The sequence below is a fragment of the Guillardia theta genome, assembly GCF_000315625.1.
Source record: "Guillardia theta CCMP2712 unplaced genomic scaffold GUITHscaffold_60, whole genome shotgun sequence".
Lineage (NCBI taxonomy): Eukaryota > Cryptophyceae > Pyrenomonadales > Geminigeraceae > Guillardia > Guillardia theta.
The window spans coordinates 343309-366199 of NW_005434614.1; the positions used below are offsets into that span (position 1 = coordinate 343309).

At 50.2% G+C, this 22891-nt stretch overlaps 5 protein-coding genes across 5 annotated transcripts; 3 read left to right on the plus strand and 2 right to left on the minus strand.

Annotated features, from left to right (window-relative positions):
• Positions 1 to 147: 147 nt before the first annotated feature.
• Positions 148 to 7659, plus strand: GUITHDRAFT_164418 (hypothetical protein; the record flags this gene model as incomplete). Its single annotated transcript, XM_005828318.1, has 26 exons — positions 148 to 200; positions 507 to 552; positions 600 to 686; positions 739 to 763; positions 810 to 887; positions 941 to 1026; positions 1073 to 1120; positions 1169 to 1255; positions 1303 to 1362; positions 1409 to 1561; positions 1613 to 1720; positions 1774 to 1845; positions 1890 to 1958; positions 2125 to 2325; positions 2376 to 2465; positions 2543 to 2667; positions 2718 to 2818; positions 2946 to 3018; positions 3181 to 3211; positions 3258 to 3632; positions 3776 to 4852; positions 5101 to 5262; positions 6057 to 6190; positions 6360 to 6453; positions 6570 to 6780; positions 7078 to 7659. The coding sequence occupies 26 exons, from the start codon at positions 148 to 150 to the stop codon at positions 7584 to 7586; spliced, it is 4155 nt and encodes a 1384-aa protein (XP_005828375.1). The 3' UTR covers positions 7587 to 7659.
• A 1447-nt stretch (positions 7660 to 9106) lies between these two features.
• Positions 9107 to 9852, minus strand: GUITHDRAFT_153861 (hypothetical protein; the record flags this gene model as incomplete). Its single annotated transcript, XM_005828319.1, has 1 exon — positions 9107 to 9852. A coding segment is annotated over exon 1 (436 nt), but the record flags the coding sequence as incomplete, so codon positions are not given.
• Positions 9853 to 11258: 1406 nt separating this feature from the next.
• Positions 11259 to 11597, plus strand: GUITHDRAFT_112611 (hypothetical protein; the record flags this gene model as incomplete). Its single annotated transcript, XM_005828320.1, has 1 exon — positions 11259 to 11597. The coding sequence occupies one exon, from the start codon at positions 11259 to 11261 to the stop codon at positions 11595 to 11597; it is 339 nt and encodes a 112-aa protein (XP_005828377.1).
• A 4715-nt stretch (positions 11598 to 16312) lies between these two features.
• GUITHDRAFT_164419 (hypothetical protein) lies at positions 16313 to 18929 on the minus strand (the record flags this gene model as incomplete). The annotated part of the gene is made up of 12 exons (XM_005828321.1): positions 18779 to 18929; positions 18290 to 18400; positions 17718 to 18242; positions 17597 to 17680; positions 17279 to 17551; positions 17127 to 17228; positions 17001 to 17078; positions 16849 to 16952; positions 16652 to 16801; positions 16549 to 16596; positions 16425 to 16495; positions 16313 to 16353 (listed from the first exon to the last, which is right to left on the minus strand). The coding sequence occupies exons 1-12, from the start codon at positions 18911 to 18913 to the stop codon at positions 16313 to 16315; spliced, it is 1722 nt and encodes a 573-aa protein (XP_005828378.1). The 5' UTR covers positions 18914 to 18929.
• Positions 18930 to 19289: 360 nt separating this feature from the next.
• Positions 19290 to 22596, plus strand: GUITHDRAFT_142087 (hypothetical protein; the record flags this gene model as incomplete). Its single annotated transcript, XM_005828322.1, has 12 exons — positions 19290 to 19338; positions 19736 to 20190; positions 20249 to 20501; positions 20644 to 21071; positions 21207 to 21429; positions 21528 to 21616; positions 21665 to 21838; positions 21886 to 22011; positions 22056 to 22121; positions 22166 to 22297; positions 22344 to 22508; positions 22579 to 22596. 12 exons carry the CDS (start codon positions 19290 to 19292, stop codon positions 22594 to 22596), a joined length of 2178 nt encoding a protein of 725 aa, XP_005828379.1.
• Between the last annotated feature and the right edge of the window lie 295 nt (positions 22597 to 22891).

Below are 22891 nucleotides of genomic sequence, written 5' to 3' on the forward strand. Positions count from 1 at the left end.
TAAGGAATGTCAGAGTACCCAGGATTACAAACAATGTGAATGCTGCAAGAGAGAGAAGGAAGTGCGCTTGGCAATGTAAACCGATTGATGGCCATCTCTTGTTCCCTGACCTCGCAATGCAGAGGGGGGGTCATCTATACTTGAAGGATGCCTTCGATCCTCGAATATGCTTCTTGGCTTTCCGAGCGGGAGAGAAAGGGGTAAGACTCTGACCGCACCTTTTGTGCTCGTCCTGTCATCAAAAGTACGAGGTCATCCGAGTTACATCCTCATCTCTTGGCTCTTTCAGACTTGTTCACAAGCCCTGCTGTCCAACTGCAGCTTAAAGATTTTCAATCTTTTTTCAATTCATGTGTTTGAACTGATACCTCCCACCTGTACTTTTTTCCCTTTCCCTTCAACTTGGCACAAAATTAACATTGATTCGTCTGTTTCGTTTGCGTCTTCAACTCGTCATTCTACCTCCATCCTCTCCGCCAAGATGGTTCTTAGTTGCTCCTCTGCAGGTGGACAACAGGAGCGTACTACAAGACATTGGATGACTTTCACCTGGTAAGAGCGTGGAAGGCTGCGAGACTCGATGTCATGAAGTACTCCAGGTTCTTTTATGTCGCAAGTACACTCAAGATATACAAAAGATCAATCCAGCACTAGAAAAACTCTCGTCCGGCAACTACATCGAACGGGTAACATTAGACTGTAGCTACTCCTGAGGATGGTAATTGTGTTGCATCCCAGATTGACAACGGATCTTCTGGGACATGTAATCCGCAGTTCCTGTTGTATCCGTGTCTCTCATAGTCTTGCAGCCTTTGAAAACGCGTCGAATCCCAACGAGGTCGATGTTCACTCCAACAGCAAGACCTTTTCAGAAATACCTGAAGAAGGTGAATGAACAAAAGTTAGATACATTTGCTGTGCTGAAATCGAGGGTTTGCAGATACGGAAGGTGGAGAATTGGCCGAGCAGACGCACTTGTTTGCGAAGTTTACATGCTCCTACAAGATCTGGGATTTCTTGCAGCAGGTGGAGTGAAAGCAGTCAAACTCGGCTGGGCTGACAAGTGGTGTAGGTTGAGAAAGGGCAGATCGCTTCCTTTCCTCAAAATGATATGATCGATGTGAGCCCGCCTCACTCGTTTTGATTCGGTTACTCACGCTCACGTTAGGGTGCCTTTGTGTTCTCTGACCTGAGCGGCTTCTCCAAACTCTGTGAGTCCTATGTGGACAAGTTCTCGGGCAGACACTCGGCGGAAGTGAGCGGACAAGCTCCTCGCTGTGCTCCCATGTGACGTTGCGGTAGGCCATGGCCAAGGCGTCGGAGAAGCTCAACCTCGTTGTCAACTCAGTCTTTGAGCTTCAAGTTAGTCTGCACGCCTGTGGCCTGCCCGCCCGTTGACCAGCAGCAGATTCGGCTGGTGGACTTGTACAACGGAGACGTCGTGAACTTCGCGGGGGATGCGTTGTTCGTGCTCTTCCATGCCGACGACATCGCCACCGCAGCCCAGCGCGCTGCTGCATGCGCTCTTGCCATGTTGGATGGAGTCGCACAGCGTTTGAAGGTGACTGCTGGAGCTGCAGGTGGCCTTTGCTGAGAAGTTGTGATATCACAGGCGATGGAGGAGATGGGGATGGATGAGCTTGACACCCAGCTCTTCCTGCACATCGGAGTCGGAGCTGGGAAGATCCGCTGCATGACATACGGAGGAGAGTTCGACAAGGTAGCGCGAGCTCTCGGGTTGATGTCTGTCTATCTGCCTCATCCTCCTCTCAGGCCGAGTTCGTGGCGGCTGGACCAGCATTGACGGAGGCAAAGGACTGCGGAGAGCTGGCCAAGTGTGGAGAGGTCAAAGCGAAAGCTTTCAAGGGCTTCTGTAACCAGACACTCAGGCGGTGATCTCCGAGACTGTCTTGAACCTATGCAAACCCCTCTCCCCTGATGTCGCTCAGATCGGGCAGGTCAGTTTCTTTTGTCTTCCTTCGCCCCTCCCTCAGCACAATCCGCCATCTCTCTGTCCTCTGTCTTCCTCCTTATCAGCTCGCACCCTCTCGTCAGACATCTCCTCTACTCCAACTCCTCGTGTCGTGCCCTGCTCGAGCTCTGCTCGTCCTGAAGTCAATGCAGTCGCGGATGGCTGGCGTGGATGGGCTGGGCGAGACGAACTACTATGTCCTCAACAGCTTCAAGGAGCAGCCGAAGATGCCGGAAGTGACGGCAAGGCAGATGCTCCTGAACAGGCTGAGGAACTGCGATAGCGGAGAAGTAGAGGAGGCGATGCGGCGATTCGTGCCTCACAGCATCTCTGCTTGCGTGGACTCTGGGCAGGTCTGATCCCTTGTCCTCCAGCTGGCACTGCTGATGAGATTGCTGGGCAGTCGCCCAAGGAAGCGGAGGAGAGTCGAAGAGTGACTATCATGTTCATCCGCCTGCTGGATATCGAATGTGAACCCTTCGACTACTCCAAGGTATCGTAAAGATCATCAGCAAGTAGTGATGGTGGTGGAGGAGATGAGGAAGAGGAGGAGGCTGACGTCACCCGCAGGCCGAGACTGTCCAGCTGTTACAGAAGTGCATCCTGGAGATCTACGCGATGCTGCATCGGTATGAAGGAACCGTCTCTCGCTTTCAGATCGACGACAAGGGGACGGTGTTGAAGATTGTCTTCGGGTACTGGAAGAGAGGATTGCGACCGGACCCTGCTCACTCCTTCCTCCTAGTTTCCCTCTCATGGCACACGAGGACGATCCCGTTCGGTCTGTGCACGCGGCGATTGAAATCAGGAAAAATCTCAAGGCCATCAACGTGCAGAGCTGCATCGGTTCGCTTGTCATTCCTCATCTTCATCCTCATCTCTACCTCCTCTCCTCGCCTCCTCTCGCTCTCATGGTCCTGCCTCTCTCAATGATTCGAGGACGTTGCTTCATTCGTTCATTTTGTCCGAGCAGGCATTGCGACAGGATACACAATCTGCGGGCTTGTTGGAAACGACGTCAGACTTGAGTACACAGCAGTTGGAAGGTCCTTTCCTCCCCCTGCTGCATCTCTAGCAATCGCTCCAACTTCGATTCATTTCCTTCTCTTCCTCACTTGATGTCTTCTTCCTCCCTCTCATTCCCATCTCCTCCCCTTCGTCCTCCTCCCTTCACATGCTGTGATCGACTGAGATTTGCCTCCCCGCAGCTCGGTCATCCTAGCGGCAAGGCTGATGCAGGTGACGAGCGTTTCTTGTCTCTTCCAGTGCCTCACCTGCAGAGCAGAACGCCAACTGCTGCATCCTCGTTAACCAGGACACCTACCGCTCCTCCTGCGGCTCGGCAGTTTTCGAGAAGATCTGCTCGATCAAGGTCAAGGGAAGGGACGACAAGATCAAGGTCTTCCGGCCGGTGGAGAGCGAGCGGCGAATTACCAAGAAGTTGGCGCCCATGCACGACTCCGAGGGGATCCTGGGAAGAGACAAGGAGGTGGAGGAGCTCCGCAGCAGCTTCTTCGAGTACCTCGAGCAGCACGCTGCTGACAACACCTGCCCCAGTCACTACGTCGTCCTTTCCGGCCCAGCTGGGATTGGAAAAGCAACTCTGCTGGGCAGGTTTCTGGGGCTCGTCACTGAGATCAAGAATCTGCGCATTCTGAAGGTGAGAGGAGGAGGAGGAGGAGGAGGAGGAGGAGGAGGAGGAGGAGGAGGAGGAGGAGGAGAACCAGGGGAAGGTGAAACAAGAAGAGGAGCTGGAAGGAGGAGGAGGGGCAGGAGCTGGAAAATCTGATTTTCTGTCTCCAGTCTACAGCAGAAGCGGTGGAAAGCAAGACACCGTACCACCCATGGAAGAAAGTTCTCGCCTCCCTCCTCGGGGTTGATATGAACACGAAGCCGACGCAGTTCACAACGAGAGCATGCGTCACCGCCCTCTACAACATCATGGGCGACGACCTCGAGAAGCACTCCGCACTCAACGACGTCCTGCCCACCAACTTCCCAGCTGAGCGAGGAGCAGACGCTCTCGACTCCCGTAGCAGGAGGCTAAAGCTGACGGAGATCCTGGTGAAGCTCTTCAATGCCACAGCTGAGAAATCTCCAGTGCTGATTGTCATGCACGCCTGCCAGTTCTTTGACAACAGCTCCAGCTCTCTCCTTCGCCAGATCCTCCGAAGGTGTAAGGGCACCTACGTCCTGGTTTCAACTCGCAGTGAGACAGGACTAGCTGACTTCAACGATCTGGGCAAGTACGGCTGCAAGACCAAGCTGCTCCCCCTTCTCCCGCTCTCCAAGGAGCTCTCCATCCAGCTCGTCAAGAAAACTCTCGGGGTCTCCGAGCTGGAGCAGAGCATCGTCGACGTGGTCATGAATCGCACGCAGGGCATCCCCCTCTACTGCGTCGAGTTCGCACGGGTTGTCAAAGACTCGCCGGGAGGAGCCATCAGCGAGCTACCGGATACCATCACAGGAGCCATCCTCCTCCGCATCGACCGCCTCCTTCCCGCCCCAAAGCTCGTCCTCAAGATCGTAGCGGTGGCTGGGAAGAACGTCCGGGCGTCGCTCATTGCCGACGTCGTGCCGGCGCAGTTCACAACGGAGGATCTGCAGGCAGAGCTGGAGTACCTCGTGTCGCTCGACATCCTCATTCGCGACCGCAACGGCTACTGCTTCCGACACGAGATGGTGCAGGAGGTCGTTCTCGGCTTCCTCACGTTCTCTCAGAAGCGATTCCTACACAAGAGGATCGCAAACTACTACGTCAACTCCAACGCTGAAGTCTCCGCGGCCACGTTGGCGATTCACTTCGAGCTGGCGGCCAAGGGGATGGACCAGTCTGAGCTCGACGTGCCGGCATGCAAACGAGCCATCTGGTTTCTCAAGGTGCTCAGACCTTCTCCCTCTGCTCTCCTCTCCTGCCTAACTTGCTCCTCCCTCTCTTCGTCTCGCTCACTGCCCTTCTCTCTTCCTATTCTCGCAACTTTGCTTGCTTGCTTGGCGTCATTATCCTGTCTCATCCATCTACCTGTCTCTATCTTTACTTCCACCACCATCTTCTTTGACTTCTTCTCTGCCACTTCCTTCTTCCCTCCTTCACTTTCTCTCTTTCTCCTATCCTTACACGCTGTCAGGTGGCAGCAGAAGAAGCGATGAAGGCTAACGCCATTGAGGACGCCAACAAATATCTCGCGAGGTGTCACGACCTGATGCACCTGATCCCCAGCAGCGCCGATCCCTTCGACCTCGAGATGGCACTCGGGCTTGTCGATGGCAACGAGCTGCTTCTCCGCCAGGTCTACACCCCTCCCCTCCTCTTATCTCCTCTCCTTTCCTCTCCTCTTATCTCCTCTCCTTTCCTCTCCTCTTATCTCCTCTCCCCTCCTCTTATCTCCCCTCCCCTCCTCTTATCTTCACTCCTTTCCCCTCCTCTTATCTCCTCTCCTTTCCTCTTCTCTTATCTCCTCTCCTCTCCTCTCCTCGTATCTCCTCTCCTTTCCTCTCCTCTTATCTCCTCTCCTTTCCTCTCCTCTTATCTCCTCTCCTCTTATCTCCTCTCCTTTCCTCTCCTCTTATCTCCTCTCCTTTCCTCTTATCTTATCTCCTCTCCTTTCCTCTCCTCTTATCTCCTCTCCCCTCCTCTTATCTCCCCTCCCCTCCTCTTATCTCCTCTCCTTTCCTCTCCTCTTATCTCCTCTCCCCTCCTCTTATCTCCCCTCCCCTCCTCTTATCTTCACTCCTTTCCCCTCCTCTTATCTCCTCTCCTTTCCTCTCCTCTTATCTCCTCTCCCCTCCTCTTATCTCCTCTCCTTTCCTCTTCTCTTATCTCCTCTCCTTTCCCCTCCTCTCCTCTCCTTTCCTCTTCTCTTATCTTATCTCCTCTCCCCTCCTCTTATCTCCTCTCCTTTCCTCTTCTCTTATCTCCTCTCCTTTCCTCTCCTCTTATCTCCTCGTATCTCCCCTCCCCTCCCCTCCCCTCCCCTCCCCTCCCCTCCCCTCCTCTTTTTTTTTCTGACGTTCATCATGGTGGGCCGCATTCGTTCTTGATGTCTCCGCTCTTTCTTTGCTCGAGTCTCATGCTTCTTTCCAGGTGCTCGAGCAGTTCCGGGAGAACTCGCAGACGTCGGTCAGAAAGATCTCCGAAGTCGTCCAGGAGCGAGAGGACACGGGAAGTGACAGCGCCAAGATCGCAGAGAAGGGGAAGGAGTGGCTGGAGGCGATCAGGTGGGCAGAGGAGGGGCACAGTGGGTGAGGTAGGAGGTAGATTCTTCCGACAGATGCACATGGAGGAGAACGAGAAAGATGAAGGAGGAGGATGGAGGGGAGAGAGGGAGAAGAGTAGAGGGGGGAAGCTGCTACTGGAGGGAGGGAGGGATGTGACTAGGATGAGCAGATTCGAAGCTCGAAGCATCGCATCCGCTGCGAGCACTTTGGGAGCAGAAGACTTGTCGACATCAGCATTGGATGTGGAGAACTCAGCTCTCGAAGTGAGTATCGTCCCTCTCCTCCTCTCCTCCTCTCCTCCTCTCGCTCCTTCCGGCGTTCCGCTTCTTGGAAGGCTCCTGTTTTCACCCCCGGGGGAGACTGAATGTCGTCGCGGCAGGTGCAGGACTGGCAGGAAGTTTTGGCGGCCATCAAGAGACTGGGGGAGAAGTTTTCTGTGTTGTGCAATTTTATCGACAGCATGTCGGGCAAGGGGCTTCAGAGGGAGGGAGATCGAAGCTCGCTGAGCATGGCGACTGCCAGCAACCAGGACCGCAAGGAGGAGAGCAACGACTCTCCGAACCTCTCCCCCGATGTCGCCCAGGACAGCAGTGCACCTGCGCAAGAGTCGCACGTGCTACTTGACGAGATGATGCGGGACCAGCCTCTGTTCAAGCCCAGCTGACGCAGAGCTTCCGTACTCTCTTGTCTCCTGCTCGCCCTCCGCCACCTCCCTCCTCGTCTATTTCCTCCCTGCTCCTCACACCACCTTGCCTCACCTTATCTTTCTTCGTATTCATACAAGAGATTATCTATCCGACTTTGAACTTGCTTGGCAGCTTGAGCTGTGATATGTCTTGGCGTCTCTTTCTCCCTTTCTCTTCATGGTCTTGTCCCTCCTCTAGCAGTGAAATGTTCCGATCGTGAAGCCTCTGTCGGCACCCCCTCCAAGCTGGTGACGGGCAAACGTGCGGATCCTTCCCAGCTGCACCAGGTCAGCCAAGAGATCTTCATGCTGAGAGCAGGCGCCTGGGGGGCAGGGGATGCCCTCCAGCACGAAGAGACGCGAAGTCTCTCGCTGACCAGCAAGAACACACAACACCGAGAGCACTTGCTCCAACTCACTCGCCGTTCGGTTCAAAACTTTGACAAGAGAAAAATCACAGCGGAAGTCCGGCTGCAACTTGAGCAACGCAACAAGCTTCTCGTCGCTCTCGAGCGAAACTGCCGCAAATCTGCCAGGAAACGAGCGAGCAAGCAGCCTGGCTGTCTGCCTCTGAGGCTCGTCGGAGAAACGATCAAGCGCGAGATGCCGGGTCTTGGTGCTGGACTCGAGCATGTCGAGGCTGGTGAGGCCGCTGCCGAAGCCAACATGGCACACCAGCTCCACCTCCTTGGACGAGGTCTGACCCATTAAGAGCTGCCGGTAAGCGACCAAGTGATCCAGACAGAGGCCCTGGCAGGAGGCGCGATGCTCAGACCGCAGCTTCCAGTATTGCTCTCTGACGTGTCGTACGCCCTCCTCGCTTGTTGCTGGAAACGCTGCAGTCGAAGCCTTAACGAGAGAATCGAGAACGAGCTCAACTTGCTGCGATTGAATGTCAACAATCACATCGGCTTGACCGTCTGCTTCCAGCTCCTTCTCCTCTTGGTTGGCCTTCTGCTCCTCCTCCCCTCTCCTTGCGATAGCATGCTCAAGATCACGAATTTTCAATTTCAGTCTGTCAACCTCACTGCTCCAATCCTGAACCAACAAGTCAGGAGGAAACAAGGCGGAGAACAGATTGGCTGCGGATATCAAAGAGAGAATTCAGTCTCACCGGCATGTCGCAGATGTTTGACTTCGACTTCTGCTCTTCCAAGTGCGAGCTCATGACATCAGTGGATCTCTGTAAGAGCCCTCGACCGAGGAGGTCAATGTTGTTTCGAATGCCTCCTATCCACTCCTCGCCATCTTGCGCAAGCGACTGCAGCAACCAAGTCCTTCCCATCCGATCTTGGATGCTCCACGTTGGCGGGTTGTCACCAGTCAACTCAAGCCAAGCAAGCCAGAGGTCGATGGACATGCTGAACTCCGGAGCCTCTCGAGACTGCTACAGCGACTCGTCACCGACCTAGCGGCTTCAACAGTATGCTTCTGAACCTTGAGAGCTTCTTGATGAGGAAGAATCCAGAGTTTGTCTCTCCAGAGATAGCAAGACCTGCTCGACTTCACCGAGGGCTTCAGAGCATGTGTCACATACCAGGGGGTTTGCTCTCCTTCCATTCTCGCAGCCTTGTGCTCCTTGCCCTGCTGAGTGAGTCAGCTCGAAGACAGCTCTCGAGGTTTGGCACAGAAAAGGGTCCTTGCAGCCAAAGCAGCCCTTGCTTCACGCTTCCGTAAGGTCCATCCTACCACCCTCGTCAAGCATAAAAGTCAGAGCGACGCTGAGTACCAGCATCATCTGTTGCGCTGCTGGTAGCAATGCAGGCCTCTTGATCTTGCTTTCACTAAGTGTTTCATCGGTGCCAGTCTGAGTCGCTTGACCTCAACATGGCGTGAGATGTGTCAGAGCTCTTCGCGCTTCTCACCTGACACGTCACTCTCTGACGGTGATTTCACTTTCCGCGGGTCATGCCAACTGGATGTTCCAGTCTGATGGTTGAAGTAGTAGACTCTTCCGCTGGGATGAAGATGCGACGTCCAGGGAGAAGGCAGCGCTAGCAGCTCAGTCTCGTCGACCTTTGGGAGCCTTTGAATTCTTTGAAGTTCTCTTCCCATCAGCTTTTTGTTCTCATATTGAAGCTTGTGAAACTCTTCCATCAGTTTGCTACACTGTTGTTGATTCAAAGCATCTTGTGGCTTCTCCCGGCTCACCATCTGCAAGGAGCTTTGACATCCCTGATGCATCAACGATCCGACAAGCAGGCGGCTTTCTCTAGGTGTAGTGCTGCTGTTGTCCCAGAGGAAACCTTTGGAATTTCTTAAAAGTGCCTGCAGGGTCTGGATTTGCTGGTTGCAATCTGACTTGTGTTCAGAAAGTATCGCGTTGCGCCTCTCTATCTCAACTTGGAGCCTCCCGGTGTTAATCTGCCTCTCGCCTTCAATCTTTGTGAGCATGCTCTTGTACAGGAGGCTTACTGAAAGTACATGCAGCAGTAAAAACATCCCCAGGTACCAATGCTTGCCAACTTCATGGTTCGACGCTCGATGAACGCTTCTAGGATGTGCTTTCAAACGAATATTTATTGTTTTGTTTGTTCTGCCTTTGTTTGAAATGTGATGGTGGGAAGGTTTGAGAGAACTGACCGGCTTCTGGTGCTTCTGATCATGTTCATTTGATTGAAAACTTGTTTCCTCGTTTTCGCAGGTCCTTTCATCCCTTTCTGGGGCTGATATTTCGCAGTGAGCTTGTTGCATAATTCAACCAGGTCTTGTCAACAATCTGCAGGAATACACAACAAGTATTCGTGTAAAATCTATGTTTCTTGGTTATCTCTGTGAAACCATGTTTGTCTTTTCAGGCCTCATTAAATCTAGTGGGTCCCCTCAGATTGGCATCTGTGATTGTTGTTCGCTTTGGAGGACGAGGATCAGGCTGTTGCTCATCTCTTTCTGCTCATTGCTTATCAGCAGCCTTGCTCACTGACAGCTTGACCATGTTCGAAGCCATGTGCATGCCCTCGCCGCTGGCATTGATGAGCCTCCGCCTCAGGTTGCAACCGTTGCCCCGACACTCATCCGATTACTAGTGGTACGGGAGTCTCCTGATTGTCCTCGTACTGATTTAACTTAACTTTAAGTAAAGGTATAACTTTGAGTAAAGAGGCACCGGCCGCGCGGCGGCCGGGCACTGCAGGCATGCCGGCCGGCGGGCAGGGCCCGGCCGGCCCAGCGGCACTCAGTGGCGTGTGCCGTGCCCACTCGGACCGCGCCGCGACATCCCGTTCCGGCCGCCCCCGGGTGACACAGGCCCCGGCCAGGCTAAGATGTTGCCAAGTTGCCTGATGCAAGTTTACTACGCCGGACTCGAGAAGTAGCCGCTGATAGTAGGCTTTATCATCATCGTCGACTCACAGTCTAACTTTTAACAGCAGCAAAACTAGCAGTAACAGCATGTTGCCATGATCGCGGAGTCCCTACCGTACCGCCGAACTCGCCGCCGCATCCGAAGTTCACCAGTGCACCGCAGCAATGAGCACTGCAACTTGGCAATGGCGCTTCACGATCAGTTTAGGTGCTTACTATCATCACAGAATATCTATTTGAACTGTTTTCACTCTTATAAACGGTACGGACAATTCATTGTCGATCGTCATTCGGCACGGAAGCCTGTCACTGAATGGCCGCAAGTAAATCTTGTCTCCAAGGCTAAATCTTTCCTCCGAGGCTTGCAGCTCTCAGTGACTGGTGAGGCGTTGAAATCCTAGGGTACCAATTCACCTTGATAGACATTGCAGGGAGACTTGAGATACTGATAGGATCCGAATCATCCGAGTATTTGCCGCAACTTTGTAGGGAGCTGTACAGCAATGAACCTCCTTCCTGCTTCAGAGCGAATGAACTCAGTTTGATGTCCAATTTTTGTTTGAAAGAGAATGTCATAAATTATCATACCTGGATTGAAGGCGAAGATTCTTTCAAGATATTAGTCGCAAACTAATGCAAATGGAAGGTAAATGAGTCGCTAGCTCAAGACAACAAGGAAAGAAAGACACCAAAAGACTGTGGCCCTGTGGCGACAATACAAACCAATCACTATCTGCGAGCGCCCACCAAAGACTCAGGTGATCTTTTAAAAACCAGTGCTTGCTCGTTTTTAAAATCTTCGAGAACACAAGTCTGTGAGTTTCAAGTCCACATCATCAGCTGAGTCTGCACATCGATCTCAAGACGTCTGTCTATCAGCAGGATCTACAACAGTGTCACAGCTGATCATCAAGCCGCAAGTTTGCGGTCTCCCCTCCATCTCGTTTCTGCATGCAGTTCTCTAGAGGTTTTCGAGTTGACCCCACCTGATTGCCCCATAGAATACCACCGGTACTGATTTTACCTACCCCTCCTGTAATCATGAAAAAGACCGTAAAAATGTGGGTCGAATTGAGCATCATGACCCTACCCTTTCGAGCAGAAGCGGGAACCATCGCCGACGGCAACCGTGCATTGAGAAGGAAAAGTGGCGGAGGAAAGGAGGAAGCGATGTGCCTGACGCAGGCATACAGTAGGGCATGCATCAATCTCAGAATCGAAGCTGCTTACTTGGAGTCGCCTGATGCTGCTTACTTGGAGTCGCCTGATGCTGCTTACTTGGAGTCGCCTGATGCTGCTTACTTGGAGTCGCCTGATGCTGCTTACTTGGAGTCGCCTGATGCTGCTTACTTGGAGTCGCCTGATGCTGCTTACTTGGAGTCGCCTGATGCTCCAAACTTGTATACGATGAGGACTTGATCTTTACTCTGTGATTTCGCCATCACAATGTCCGAGGGTGCTGTCTTCAAAATCCATTTTGTCTTCTGTTGAAAAAAAACAATACATCGTCTCAACGTATGTCTCTTCTTATTTCCTCTTCCTTTCCCTTAATCATTCTGACTACAGCTGTGAACATTTCACCATCAAAGTTTTGCTTCTTTTCTGTGCATCTACTGTACATCCTCACTCATCATCATTCCCATGGCAGTAGCTCCCTCGGAAGTCATTGGGAACAATGAAGAGTGAAGTGAGTGAGGAAAAGTGATGGTGAAAAAGAAATAGAAAAACACACGAGAAGGGCAAGCATGAAGAAAGAATCATTCAATACGAGAGAAAGAATTATTCGGAGAGATGGCTAAAAGGAGGTGTAATTCACAGCTGGGTGCAAGGGAACGATGAGAGTATACGCTCAAGCAGGTTGTCGTTGAGTGAGAAGAGTAAAGAAGATAGGATAAGTGGTTAGTAGGATTGAGGCAATGTCCCAAGTGCAACTCGGAAACCCAACCTGAACTGCAATAGAGATCAATATTGATTTACCATGTTTCAACTTTTGTTTTATGGTATAGACTTGAATGACATTTATTCATTATCTTCGATGACGTTTTGGTAACTTCACAATTCATGAATGCTCTGCATACATTGCGAGAGATCTGCTTTGCTTCTTGTCCTGTTTTGTTGACTTCAGGAAAATTCTTGACTGTCTCGAGTTCATGGAATTTGAGGTATTCATGTAAAACGAGCAAGGCTTCAAAATGACCTTGACTTGTCTGCAATGTTGATAACAATTGTCAACATTAACTTTGGATTGTTTCGAATGCGCTTTAAAGCGTTTGTTGCCTGAGTGTTGATCATGGGCAATTTCCCGAGTCATTCGGCCCTTGAATGCGGCCTGTAGTTGTCCTAGTTCTGTACAAGTCTTAATTCATTGTAAAGTTTTGAGATTTTGAGCGACACCACTGTCATATTTCAAATTTCAGGGAAATTCTGTTGTCCAACTAATGTGGTTGTGCTCTCAAAATCTTAGGTAGTATGCCTTTGGCAAAGAAATCAAGGGAATCGATCAAACATATGATTGCAAAACTGTGCTTTCAGAGTTTGTTAGATTGGCTTTCCCTCATTTTCATGCAGCCCCCATTTCCACCCAACACAGTGCTGTGTTACATCCCTTCACTGCCTTTCAACAGTCCAAGGGAAGCGGGAACCGAAACAAAACAAAAAGATAAAAAAACCTAAAATAAAACCAACGGCAAGAGTCATGCCAAAAAAAAAGATATGTAGTAAATATTGTTACGACTGGAAATCTTTACTACATTCTTTTTGTTTACCACACATCGCCTCAATCACTACCCACCCTCCGGCTCGATGTCCACCTTTGAAAACAATCAAACATCATTATTAAATTTCAAGTTTTGTGACATACAGTTGGGTATTTGAGAGGTTCCGGATCACAGGGGGTGGTGTGATTTTTTACTACAGTTTTTCGAAATCAACTTTTCACTAAAGGAAATTTGAACATAACTCTTTTGATATAAAACTTTCAAAATAGAACCAATATTTTAATGAACGTTTGACTATTTTTCGATCTACTTGGAAGTGTTGTAATATCTCAACTCTATTGTTTACTACTCAATTCACGCCCCTACAACCCAAACGTATCTTGGAGCGCATGCCCAACAACCCCCCTTGTACCCTCTTCCTTCCTACACCCACCCCACCCACCCCACTCATGACACCTCACCAGCTTTAAACCACCCACCACCACTTTTGAAATCTGGTATGAGTACCGAAAACTCCCCAAACCATGGTCAGAAGGAGGGGTGGGGTCCTTGGTACATTCCATGATGTCCCAACCTTTTTTTAAGGGACCACGTGGATGACCACCCCATGGGCCCCACCCCTACCTGTCCTACCCCTACCCACCTTGTTTTTTTTCTTTGCCTTTGCCATAGCCTCCTTCTAGGTCTTGAGCCCTCCCCGATACCACCCACCCACAAGACTACCCCCATGGTATGATCACTACCCCTATTTTCCTGGAGTAGGGTACGGCCTTCACAACATCCGCACCCCACCTTGATCCAGATCTTACTCCACCCCACCTGCTTTCCACTCCTCCTCGGACCTCCGTTATGCTTCCCGCTCACGCCCCTGCTTCCGAATCCATGGAAAGCGGCGGGACCGCGGCCTTGAGCAGAACTCTTTCCTGCTGTTGCCTATCATGTCTATCCTCTGCTGCCATCCCTCCTCCTGCGCACCATTCACTGATTCTCTCTACCGATGTACACGGCATGATCATTTTCTATGCCCATGCTGACTCTTGAGACTAGCATTATCCTCTTTCTTCGTTTCCTCCTTCTGAACTCCCCTGCATCATTTCTTTTATCTCCGGAGGGATGACAGTACGATTTGATGCTTCATTACTGCACCTGTATCCATCGTTTATCCTGCGTTCGTGTTGTCATACTGGACAACTCTAGTGCTGACTCACTGCTTCAACCCAAGTGTAAATATTAGAGCAGAAAGCAGAAGAAAAAGAAAAGGAAAAGTTTGATTGATATGGGAGTCATGAGGATAGATCCATTTTGTACTTACATTTATCATTGTTCAAACACGTCACTCTCCTTCTGGAGGGCGTGCTAGTCGTATAAGGCAACCATTTTCGTTTCTCGGAACCCCCTCCTTTGCTTCCCAGCTTCCCATGCAAAAAACTCATCTTTTCCATGCTTGTTGCATCGCAATGTGTCATCCAAGTACGTAGATCTCATTCTGCCAAAGACGGCTAGGTTTTGTTCGCCTTCTTCGTGTCGTTGCTCACCTTAGTTTATCCACGAGGATTCCTATGTAGCTGTCAACATGTCGTGAGCTTGATTTCTGTGGGTAGAGGTGTACTCATTTATTTGGTGTGTCGCAGAACAACCAACTCAAGAATGTGCTCATCAGCAGCTTTGAAGGAGACTCCATTAAGTGGAATCTCTATGCCTGAATGATTGAAATCCTGTAAATCAGGAGCCATCTTTGTATTGAAGGACCCGGCAAAGCTGTCAAGCAATCACGATATTGCAAAATTTCTCTCCCAGAGGATCAACATGTACAAAGTCTGAACAAGAATTGCAATCATATTTTAATCAGCGATACCTCGGATCTATGGTCTCGTACGCGGGGACAGTTTCAAGTTGGTCCAACTCTCTTGCACTTTAACACGGACTCTTGTTTCTTTTCAGACCGTTGGACAGCACAGCGCATGAGCTGATTTCTACCAGACAGTTTTAGGCGAACGTGGATTAGCTTAGCATGCAGCCAGAGAACAGATTTTCGTCCTCTTCCTGGGGTGACAAGTCGTCCAATGGTACACGTCCCAGCAACACCACAGCTTCCAACCCTTCGCGACTTGTACAGCAGTTACCGTCCTCATCAACGTTTCAACACCATGAAAGTGCAGGAATAGCTGGTGAGAAGCGACCTCGAGGTCGACCAAAAGGATCCAAAGACACCCAACCGAGGAAGAAGAAGATGAACAAGAGCGACAAGGACTCGGATGACAACACCACAGACATTCTTCCTGCAAGGAGACGAGGAAGGCCGATAGGCTCAAAGGACTCTCATCCTCGCAGGAGAAAGCGAGCTGTTACTGGACTCAATGATGAAGATTGTTACCCTGAAGCTCCCAGCAGCTCCGATCAAATCACAATGTCTCTCGATTCGCACAGCTCCAACGCATCCATGAAAAAGTCTGGGATAAGCAGCAGCGAAACCTCCACAGGAGATAGCATGAGCATTTCATCCGAGGCTCGATCGCATCCATTGAGTTCAGCTGACTTGATTCAAAGCCTCAGCAAGGAACTCTCCCGCTCCCTCGGCAATCCTCCACCTGTTACCAGCTTACCTACAACGACGCCGATGTTCAGCCTGGCAGGAGGCAACTTGGTTCAGGGATCCGTTGCTTCTTGCAGCCTCCGGCCTCAGCTCCTGACGTCCATCTCTCCCGCCTCCTCTGGCCTTCCGGTCTCTGCTGGATTCTTTCGGCCCGGCCTGCTGGACATGCAAGCGGGCTTGAGTTGTATGCCTATCCTTCTGCCTCCTACTGGCATACTATCGCAGTTGCCATTGCAGGCAGGAAACCTGAGCAGTATTATCTCTTCGCGACCGGTGAGTCTTGTCTACTGCCTGTCTGCCTCCCGCTGACCTGATTCATAGATGGAGTCGACGTCGCTGCATCCCCGCATGAACAAGACTGACATTTCTTCGTTGCTTGCTGGATCTAACGACGACAAACGTAAGTCGAGCTCTTCTCTGCACGTGCTAGGTAACAATCTGCCTCCATGACCTTCCTTCACTATCGTACTCGATCCGCTTGTGTTCTCTTCTCCTCGTTCTCCTCTTGTACCCCGGCCCATGTCGCTCACAAGTCGGGCAGACGGGCCCATGCACAGGCACTTTGCCAACTCAAGTGATCTTGTGCTGCCGTCGGTGTCCAAGGACGCAGAGCTGAACCAGGTTGAGTTTCAATTCGCAAAGTCTTAGACTGAAGCTGATGACAGGGCAGTGGTGGGGCGGGAAAGCAGGGTCAGGGGTAACGAGACAGAAAGGAAGGAGGTTGTGATGTAAGATACAGCAAGGGAGGTGTACATAGTGCAGAAGTGAGTCAAGATGTTTGTGATCTAATTCTATCAAAACAATAAAATTGTAACAACACGCTTTCAGCCGCTAACCATCTGCTCGCATTCTCGTGGGTACTCAGCTGCGAACAGTGAGTCAGATCTGTCAAACAGCAGGCAGAGTACAGCAAGCCACAGCAAGGCAAGGACATACCGAGAAGGAGGAGAAGGCTGTGCGCCAAGATTTTCGTGCAGCCCGCAGAGCAAGTGTACTCGACGATGAGCCTGGAGGACGAGCGAAGCATGTTAGATGATTCTTTCAACTGATTCTGTCTCACCTCATCACAGCTGGATCAAGGAGCCCAAACTTGCTCTCTGCCCCCAGCCTTTGAAACATCAGAGCTGCCTGCCTCTTCCTTCCCTGCCGCCTCCTTCGCTCACCTCGAGTGTTGGCCCATACAGAGGGCAAGGTGCCGATCACGCAGGAGCCACAAGGACGAGTCCACACCTCCACTGTCCGCCTCCACTTCCTTCTGGGTGATCTCGAGGAGAGTATGTTCTGCTTTCGCGCGCTTGAGCTCCAGCCTCACACTGCCGCGTGGTTAGTGTTAGCTATCCCTCCCTCCAACGAGCGACACCTGTCCAACGTTGCCATGTTAGCAATGATGTGCAGGGTCAGGTGCAGCTCCCGAGGTTGGATGGAGATGCTCTTGGTTGAAGTCACCGAGTTTGCAAAGCTTGGCTACATGTACACATCAGGTTTTCCATTCCATTCCGATTCAACAAGTACCGTTCGACCGATCCACATTTTCAATAATTCCAGCAACCAAACTATCAGGTCAAATCTGAAGAGAACATGCTTGTTTTCCTGTCGCACGAGTTGAGCACACTTCTAAATAAATCAAAGAATCTAGACCTCTATCTGAGATAAATTCTTCAGTGCATGAACAACAGAAAAAATTCCCCAGGTGATTCCGACCCACTTTTCACCTTTAAGCGCGTAATGCAGACATCGAACCTAAGGTTGGGTCAACTTGTTCATGAATCATTCCAATGAAGTTGGCTGACCAGAATCTCCATCGCCTCTCTTCTCAGACTGACGTTCCCACAAACCCCTGATCGACAGATCTCTACGTAATCCTGAATCGGCCGCTTGTAAACTCCTCTTGAGATTTTCATTTCTCCATGCAGGTTTTTGCAGATCTCGCTTTCGTCTTGCAACGCACGTGAAGTAGGCGAGAGACAGGTTGAGTCCTCCATGGATGAGGTATGTGGCGATCGTGGACCATGCGCCATGATGTTGGCAATCGCCATTGTCGCCCTTGCAACGATCGCGTCCATCTGCAACGATGACATCAATGTAAAGAGCAGAGCTTTTCTGTTCACCTCATCTGGGGTCTCATAATTTGCCATCAGGGCCGCAGAAAGCGCATCATTGATGATGTTGTGCTTGATAAGAACGCATCTCGCCTGCAATCATACAGTCAGGATTATCACTTCATGCCACACCAGTCCATGCCTGATCAGATCTTGAAATGTGATTGAAAGCTCCAACAGCGTCTGTGCGTGCGTTGGTATCCTCAGCCTTGCAAAGATCTTTCAAGGCTCCAAGCAAGCCCGGTTCTTCGCTGAACATAAGGTTCGGCCATCGGCATTTTTGCATTTGTGAAATAATATACTGCGAAAATCCAGGGACTCGTTTGAGATCATCCCAGAAATTCACGGGACCATAGCTAGAAACATATTCGAAAAGGTCTCTCGCTTGTCTTTCCTTGAGGCAGGGAATCGCAATAAGTTCGTCAAGCCTCGCTGAGTTGATGTTTAGCACATCTGCATGCACAATGATAGCTGACGCTTGTTCGCTGAAGGCCGAGATGTTGTTCACAGCCAGAGCTGCAGCTGCTTTGCTGTCTCTCGAGCTGTGCTCCATCACGTTGCAGAGTCCTCGTAATATCCCGGGAGTTCTCACCATTGCTATGCAGTTCTCCGCATTGTCAAAGGCAATTTGCGCCAGTGCCGCACAGGCCCAGCCCTACGAGGAGGGTTAGAACAATGTGTTGATTGAAAACAAGATGCTACTTGTCCTTCATCCGTCCCATGCGTAACAAGGTGTGAAAACCCTTCAAAGACTCCTTCCATCGCCCCGATCTCCTGTCGATTTCTTGTCGCGATGGGTGAGGCATATCCACCCTACAACAATCAAACACGTATCAGGTCAGCCAGTCACATTGCGTATCTGCTTGGAATTCAAGAGATGAAAGGTTCGCCCACGCCTCACAGTCCTTTCATCCTCCCTTGCTTTCGAGTTTCAGTTGTTGAAACCCTCCCCGATTACGCAAATCGGTTGCGAATAGGCACAATATGCATGAACATACCTAAACCTCAACATTCTGCTTTCAAAAGCAGGAAAGCAGTCAAGCTAACCTCTCTAGAGAATTCATGTCTGTCACGAGATTGCAGACACTTGTCTTTCTAGGAAGTAGCTTCTTTTTATCACATCAAGAGTTCCGCAGGAGTTGTACAAGAAGCGAGAAAGAGCTGAACGAGGGATCGAAGAGGACGAGTCACCTTGATTCCGAGATCGAAGAGAGCCTCTGCTGCCGCCGCTGCCACCCAGGGGTCTTCGTCCTTCAGTTGCCTGACAAGCCTCCTCACCTTGTCCTTCACTCGCTCCCTGCCATCCTCCTCCCCAGCCATGGCCATGCACCAAACCAACTCTATTTCCCTCTATTGCCACCCCCTCTAAGGTACGACCCAGACCACCCTACCCCTCTGACTTTTGAACGAGAGGGTGGATTGAAAACCTAGGGCTTATACCCTACCATTTACGTCGTTGTGGGAGATAAGACCACCGGTATTCTTACACCCACCCACCCGGTCATTTCAAATTCCTGTAGGATGATATCCAAATCGCTTTTACCCCTCGCAGCAGTCGCCCCCACCCCCACCCCCACCCCTTCTGATGTATAAGTTTTACAATCAATCTATCAATTATACAGGTAAACCCTTACCCACCCCACCTGATGGGGTAGGTAGAACGGGTAGGGTCTTGAGGCAGTACGACGCGAGGAGTCACAGCATGGCGGGCGGCGTCAAAGTCCTGCTGCTGCTCGCGATGGGCGAGTTGGGTGAGTGAGTTGTGCTTGCATGCAGGGTGAGAAGCGGTAGACAACAAGAAGATGCTGCCGATGATGATCACACAGTAGGCACTTGCAGAAGAGTGAAATCTGAAAATGAGTTGATGAAGTTGAAGAGTTGAAAAATGAACCAACGAGGCTAATACGAGTATGACGATGTAGAGTTACAAGGAAGGAAACTGATACATTGTGGAGAATCTGGAATGGAATTAGATGAGTAACGGCGGGAAGAACTAGAATCGAAAAACGCAGAATTTGTAGAATGAGGATACGACCACAAGAACTGTACATTCTTCTTTTAGTTGGGAACACGATCATACTGATTCGGAATGAGTCAATCTATGTCTAGACTCTGAATCTCTTTTTCGGCTTACGATTCTTTCATTAGCTCACTCGGATTTGTCCACGTACCGTTATGCCAAGATCACGTGGACTTCTTGCGAGCAAGGCTTCTATGATCCTCTCTTCCCTGATACTTGCAAAGACTCTTCAAGTCCGTTGGACATTGGAGTGACAGTAAGCGCAGCATGGGACATCCGAGATTTGAGTGAAACATCTATGATACTGCTCAGTGACGCGCTGCAAGCAAAGCAGAAGTTCTTGACTGACCCTGCTAGTGCAAAGCTCAGTTTGACTCGCGGAGACCCTATGGGCAAATATCGAAAGATAGGTTACCGGACGTTGGATGCAACATCTACCACAGATGTCGATTGTTCAAGAGATAAGAATTGCGATGCTACGAATTATTACTTGCGGATCGATCACCTCTCACCAGATGGAAACGTGATCTTCTGCCGCTTTTCCTTTACAGCTTCTCTTTCTCCTCAGGGTACAGTACATCTGGTAATTTGCTGGCTTGCTTGCGTCTGATTCTTTACTTTCTCACTGTGGTCTCTTTTAGCTTCAATTCGAAGGATGTTGCCGTCTCGATCGATACACATACGAGAACCTGAATCTGGCTGCATCGACGTCCAAATCCAATTTTGAAATCTCCGCGACAGTGATAACTGACGGGGTTGCTCCTCTCCAGACAAGATCACCTCAAATCAGTTCGCCATACCTTGTGGAGCTGACATCGACAACACCTATCTGCACTCCTCCCTCGTTTCCGATACAAGCCTTTCATCCTCTTGATCAGTACAAGGACAGCTTAGGTAATGTGTTCATTCACCGCTTCAAATCCTATTGATTTTTCCCTGCTTGCTTTGACAGCTTACACAAATTTTTTCTCTACTGCAAAGTTTGTATTGGATGCGAGCGGAAATTTACAATTTACTTCTTGCGAGTCCAATCCAGGCGATTTGTGGTGGGTCGCCAAAATAGAAGTGATGAGTGCAGCATCTTGTGGAGCAACTCCAGCAAACAAAGACAGATGCTCTAGTGCGATCATCGACTTCTTGATCCATGTCCAAGTGCTGCCAATTACTACCATGTACTCGTTGCCAGCCGTCGCAAACCCTGACTCCTTCTTGAGCCCCCGGACTACCAGAAATCAATATTTTTCCATCCAATGCAATACGGAGGATTTTGAATTTTCCAGCGTCAAAACGAGAACGCTAAGGATTGGATTTCGAAACCCTGCTATGCCTTCATCGAACAATAGTCTTGATTGGATATTTCAAAACAACGATTTTCCCAGCATTGGTATCTCCCCTGTAAAATGGGCAAACAATTATGGATACGTTGACTTGACATGGAGACCGCATTGTGAAGATCCGTCGCAGGTTGGTCTTTTCTTACTTTGCTTCACTGCCCGAGCAGCTGGATACACCTCTGTACCAAGTTTCTCGTCGTGTATTTATGTCAAAAGTTTGCCTCCTTTACCGAATCCTCCCCCCCAGATTGTCTATCCGCTTCAGCAAACGTGTTCTGCAGACTGCGTCAGTTGTTGTGGAGAACTCAACTGCACAATACCGAACAACGCGACCTGTTGTAGAAGGGCGCATGCTATCCGCGGAGCCAGTTTCCAGATGGACGTCAAGGCAATCACTCAGGACTACGTGCAGAGAGTTGATGTGAACTTCTCTTTTCCTGAGGCAGTGCTGCCTGTGCCAACAACTATCCAGAAGAAATGGGGTTGTGGTGATGTCTCCTTCGATCAGTGTACCTCTAATCCTTCCATCTCCAACGATGTAATGACGAAAACCCTTTTATTTGCAAGTTGCTCGGTTCTGATGCAGATACCGGTCAGGTTACAGTGAGATTCAGTTACGCACAAGGCCAGGACTCTATGACAGGAATTTACAAGATTTGCTATCAAGCTGTGCAGGTTTGTTTGTACCCCTTGGGTGCTAATTGTTAACACAGTACGGTCTAGGTTTCAGATCCGCTTGTGAACAATGAGCTCTGGGCTAGATTCTATGGAGGAAGTTACACTCAGAACAGCTGCCTTGTCTGCATCGCGTTGAGGATAGAAAGCGAACCTTTCTTTGTTGAGACCACGCTCTTGCAGCAAGGCTCGACGGACAACTCAGTAACAATCCCTCTAGCAGTAAGTCAGATCTTGCCCTCGAGAAACCCTTTAGGAAATCATTACAGGTTGGGCGGACACTTCGAATCAATCTCCTAGCTGCATACAACATGGGAGGCTCAACTGCTAGCTTAGACATCTTCCCATTATCCGAACCGGGTCTTCCAAGCGGAGGGGTCCTGTCGGCAACCAAGGTGGTTCGTTTCTTCCATATTTCGTGTATAAATGGAGTTCACAGCAAGTCAACTTGACTGGATCTGCTGTTCCTACTGCGTTTCAGCGTTCTTTCGACTTCACCCCTCATGTACTGACCTTTGCCTGCTTTTTGGTGTTTTGATACTGTAACAGGTTGGGCAACAAGCTCAGACGTTCTCCGTGTGTTTTGCAGCCAAGAGAACCGACATTGCTCTACAGACTCCACTGAACAGATGTTATATCATACAAGTGTATGAGGCAACTGTGTTCTGGAAAGTAGAGAAGGTGCAATTCGCGCCTCAAAGATTTTCGAATGAAGTTTGATGAGCAGGTTGGAACCAGCAATGTGATTGAGCTCAGATACCTGCGAGATACTGTGACTGTCGGCTGTCCGGTATCATACTTTCTGTACGCCAAGAGTCAGTTCTACAACATAGAACTTGAGCCAGACTTCAACTCAACCTGCGACGGATGTGCTTTGAACGAGACATACGTGGTGCCTTCCTGCTCGAGCGATCCGAGCCTAACTTGCTGCGGCAATGGCAAGTGCGATGGGTTCGAGACAGGCATCAGTTGCCCAGTAGACTGCAAGAATGACAACTTCGATCTCAAGCAGTTGGTCTTGGGAAATTCAGCGAACGAATACACGAGCTCAATCCAGTTCTCGTGGACTCCAAAGGCGGATATGAGAGGGCGGAAAGTATACTCCTGTCTGAGGGCAAAGGACGCAGTGAGCGGAACAGGAGCAATTTTTCAGAAGCTCACTCCATCGATTGCTCCGTCTTTCTGCTTTGTTTTTGATGTGGAGAAATGCAGCTTCTGTCTGAGCGGAGGGGCGACGTTTGAGCGGATCACTCGCACATTTCTCTTCAATCACGA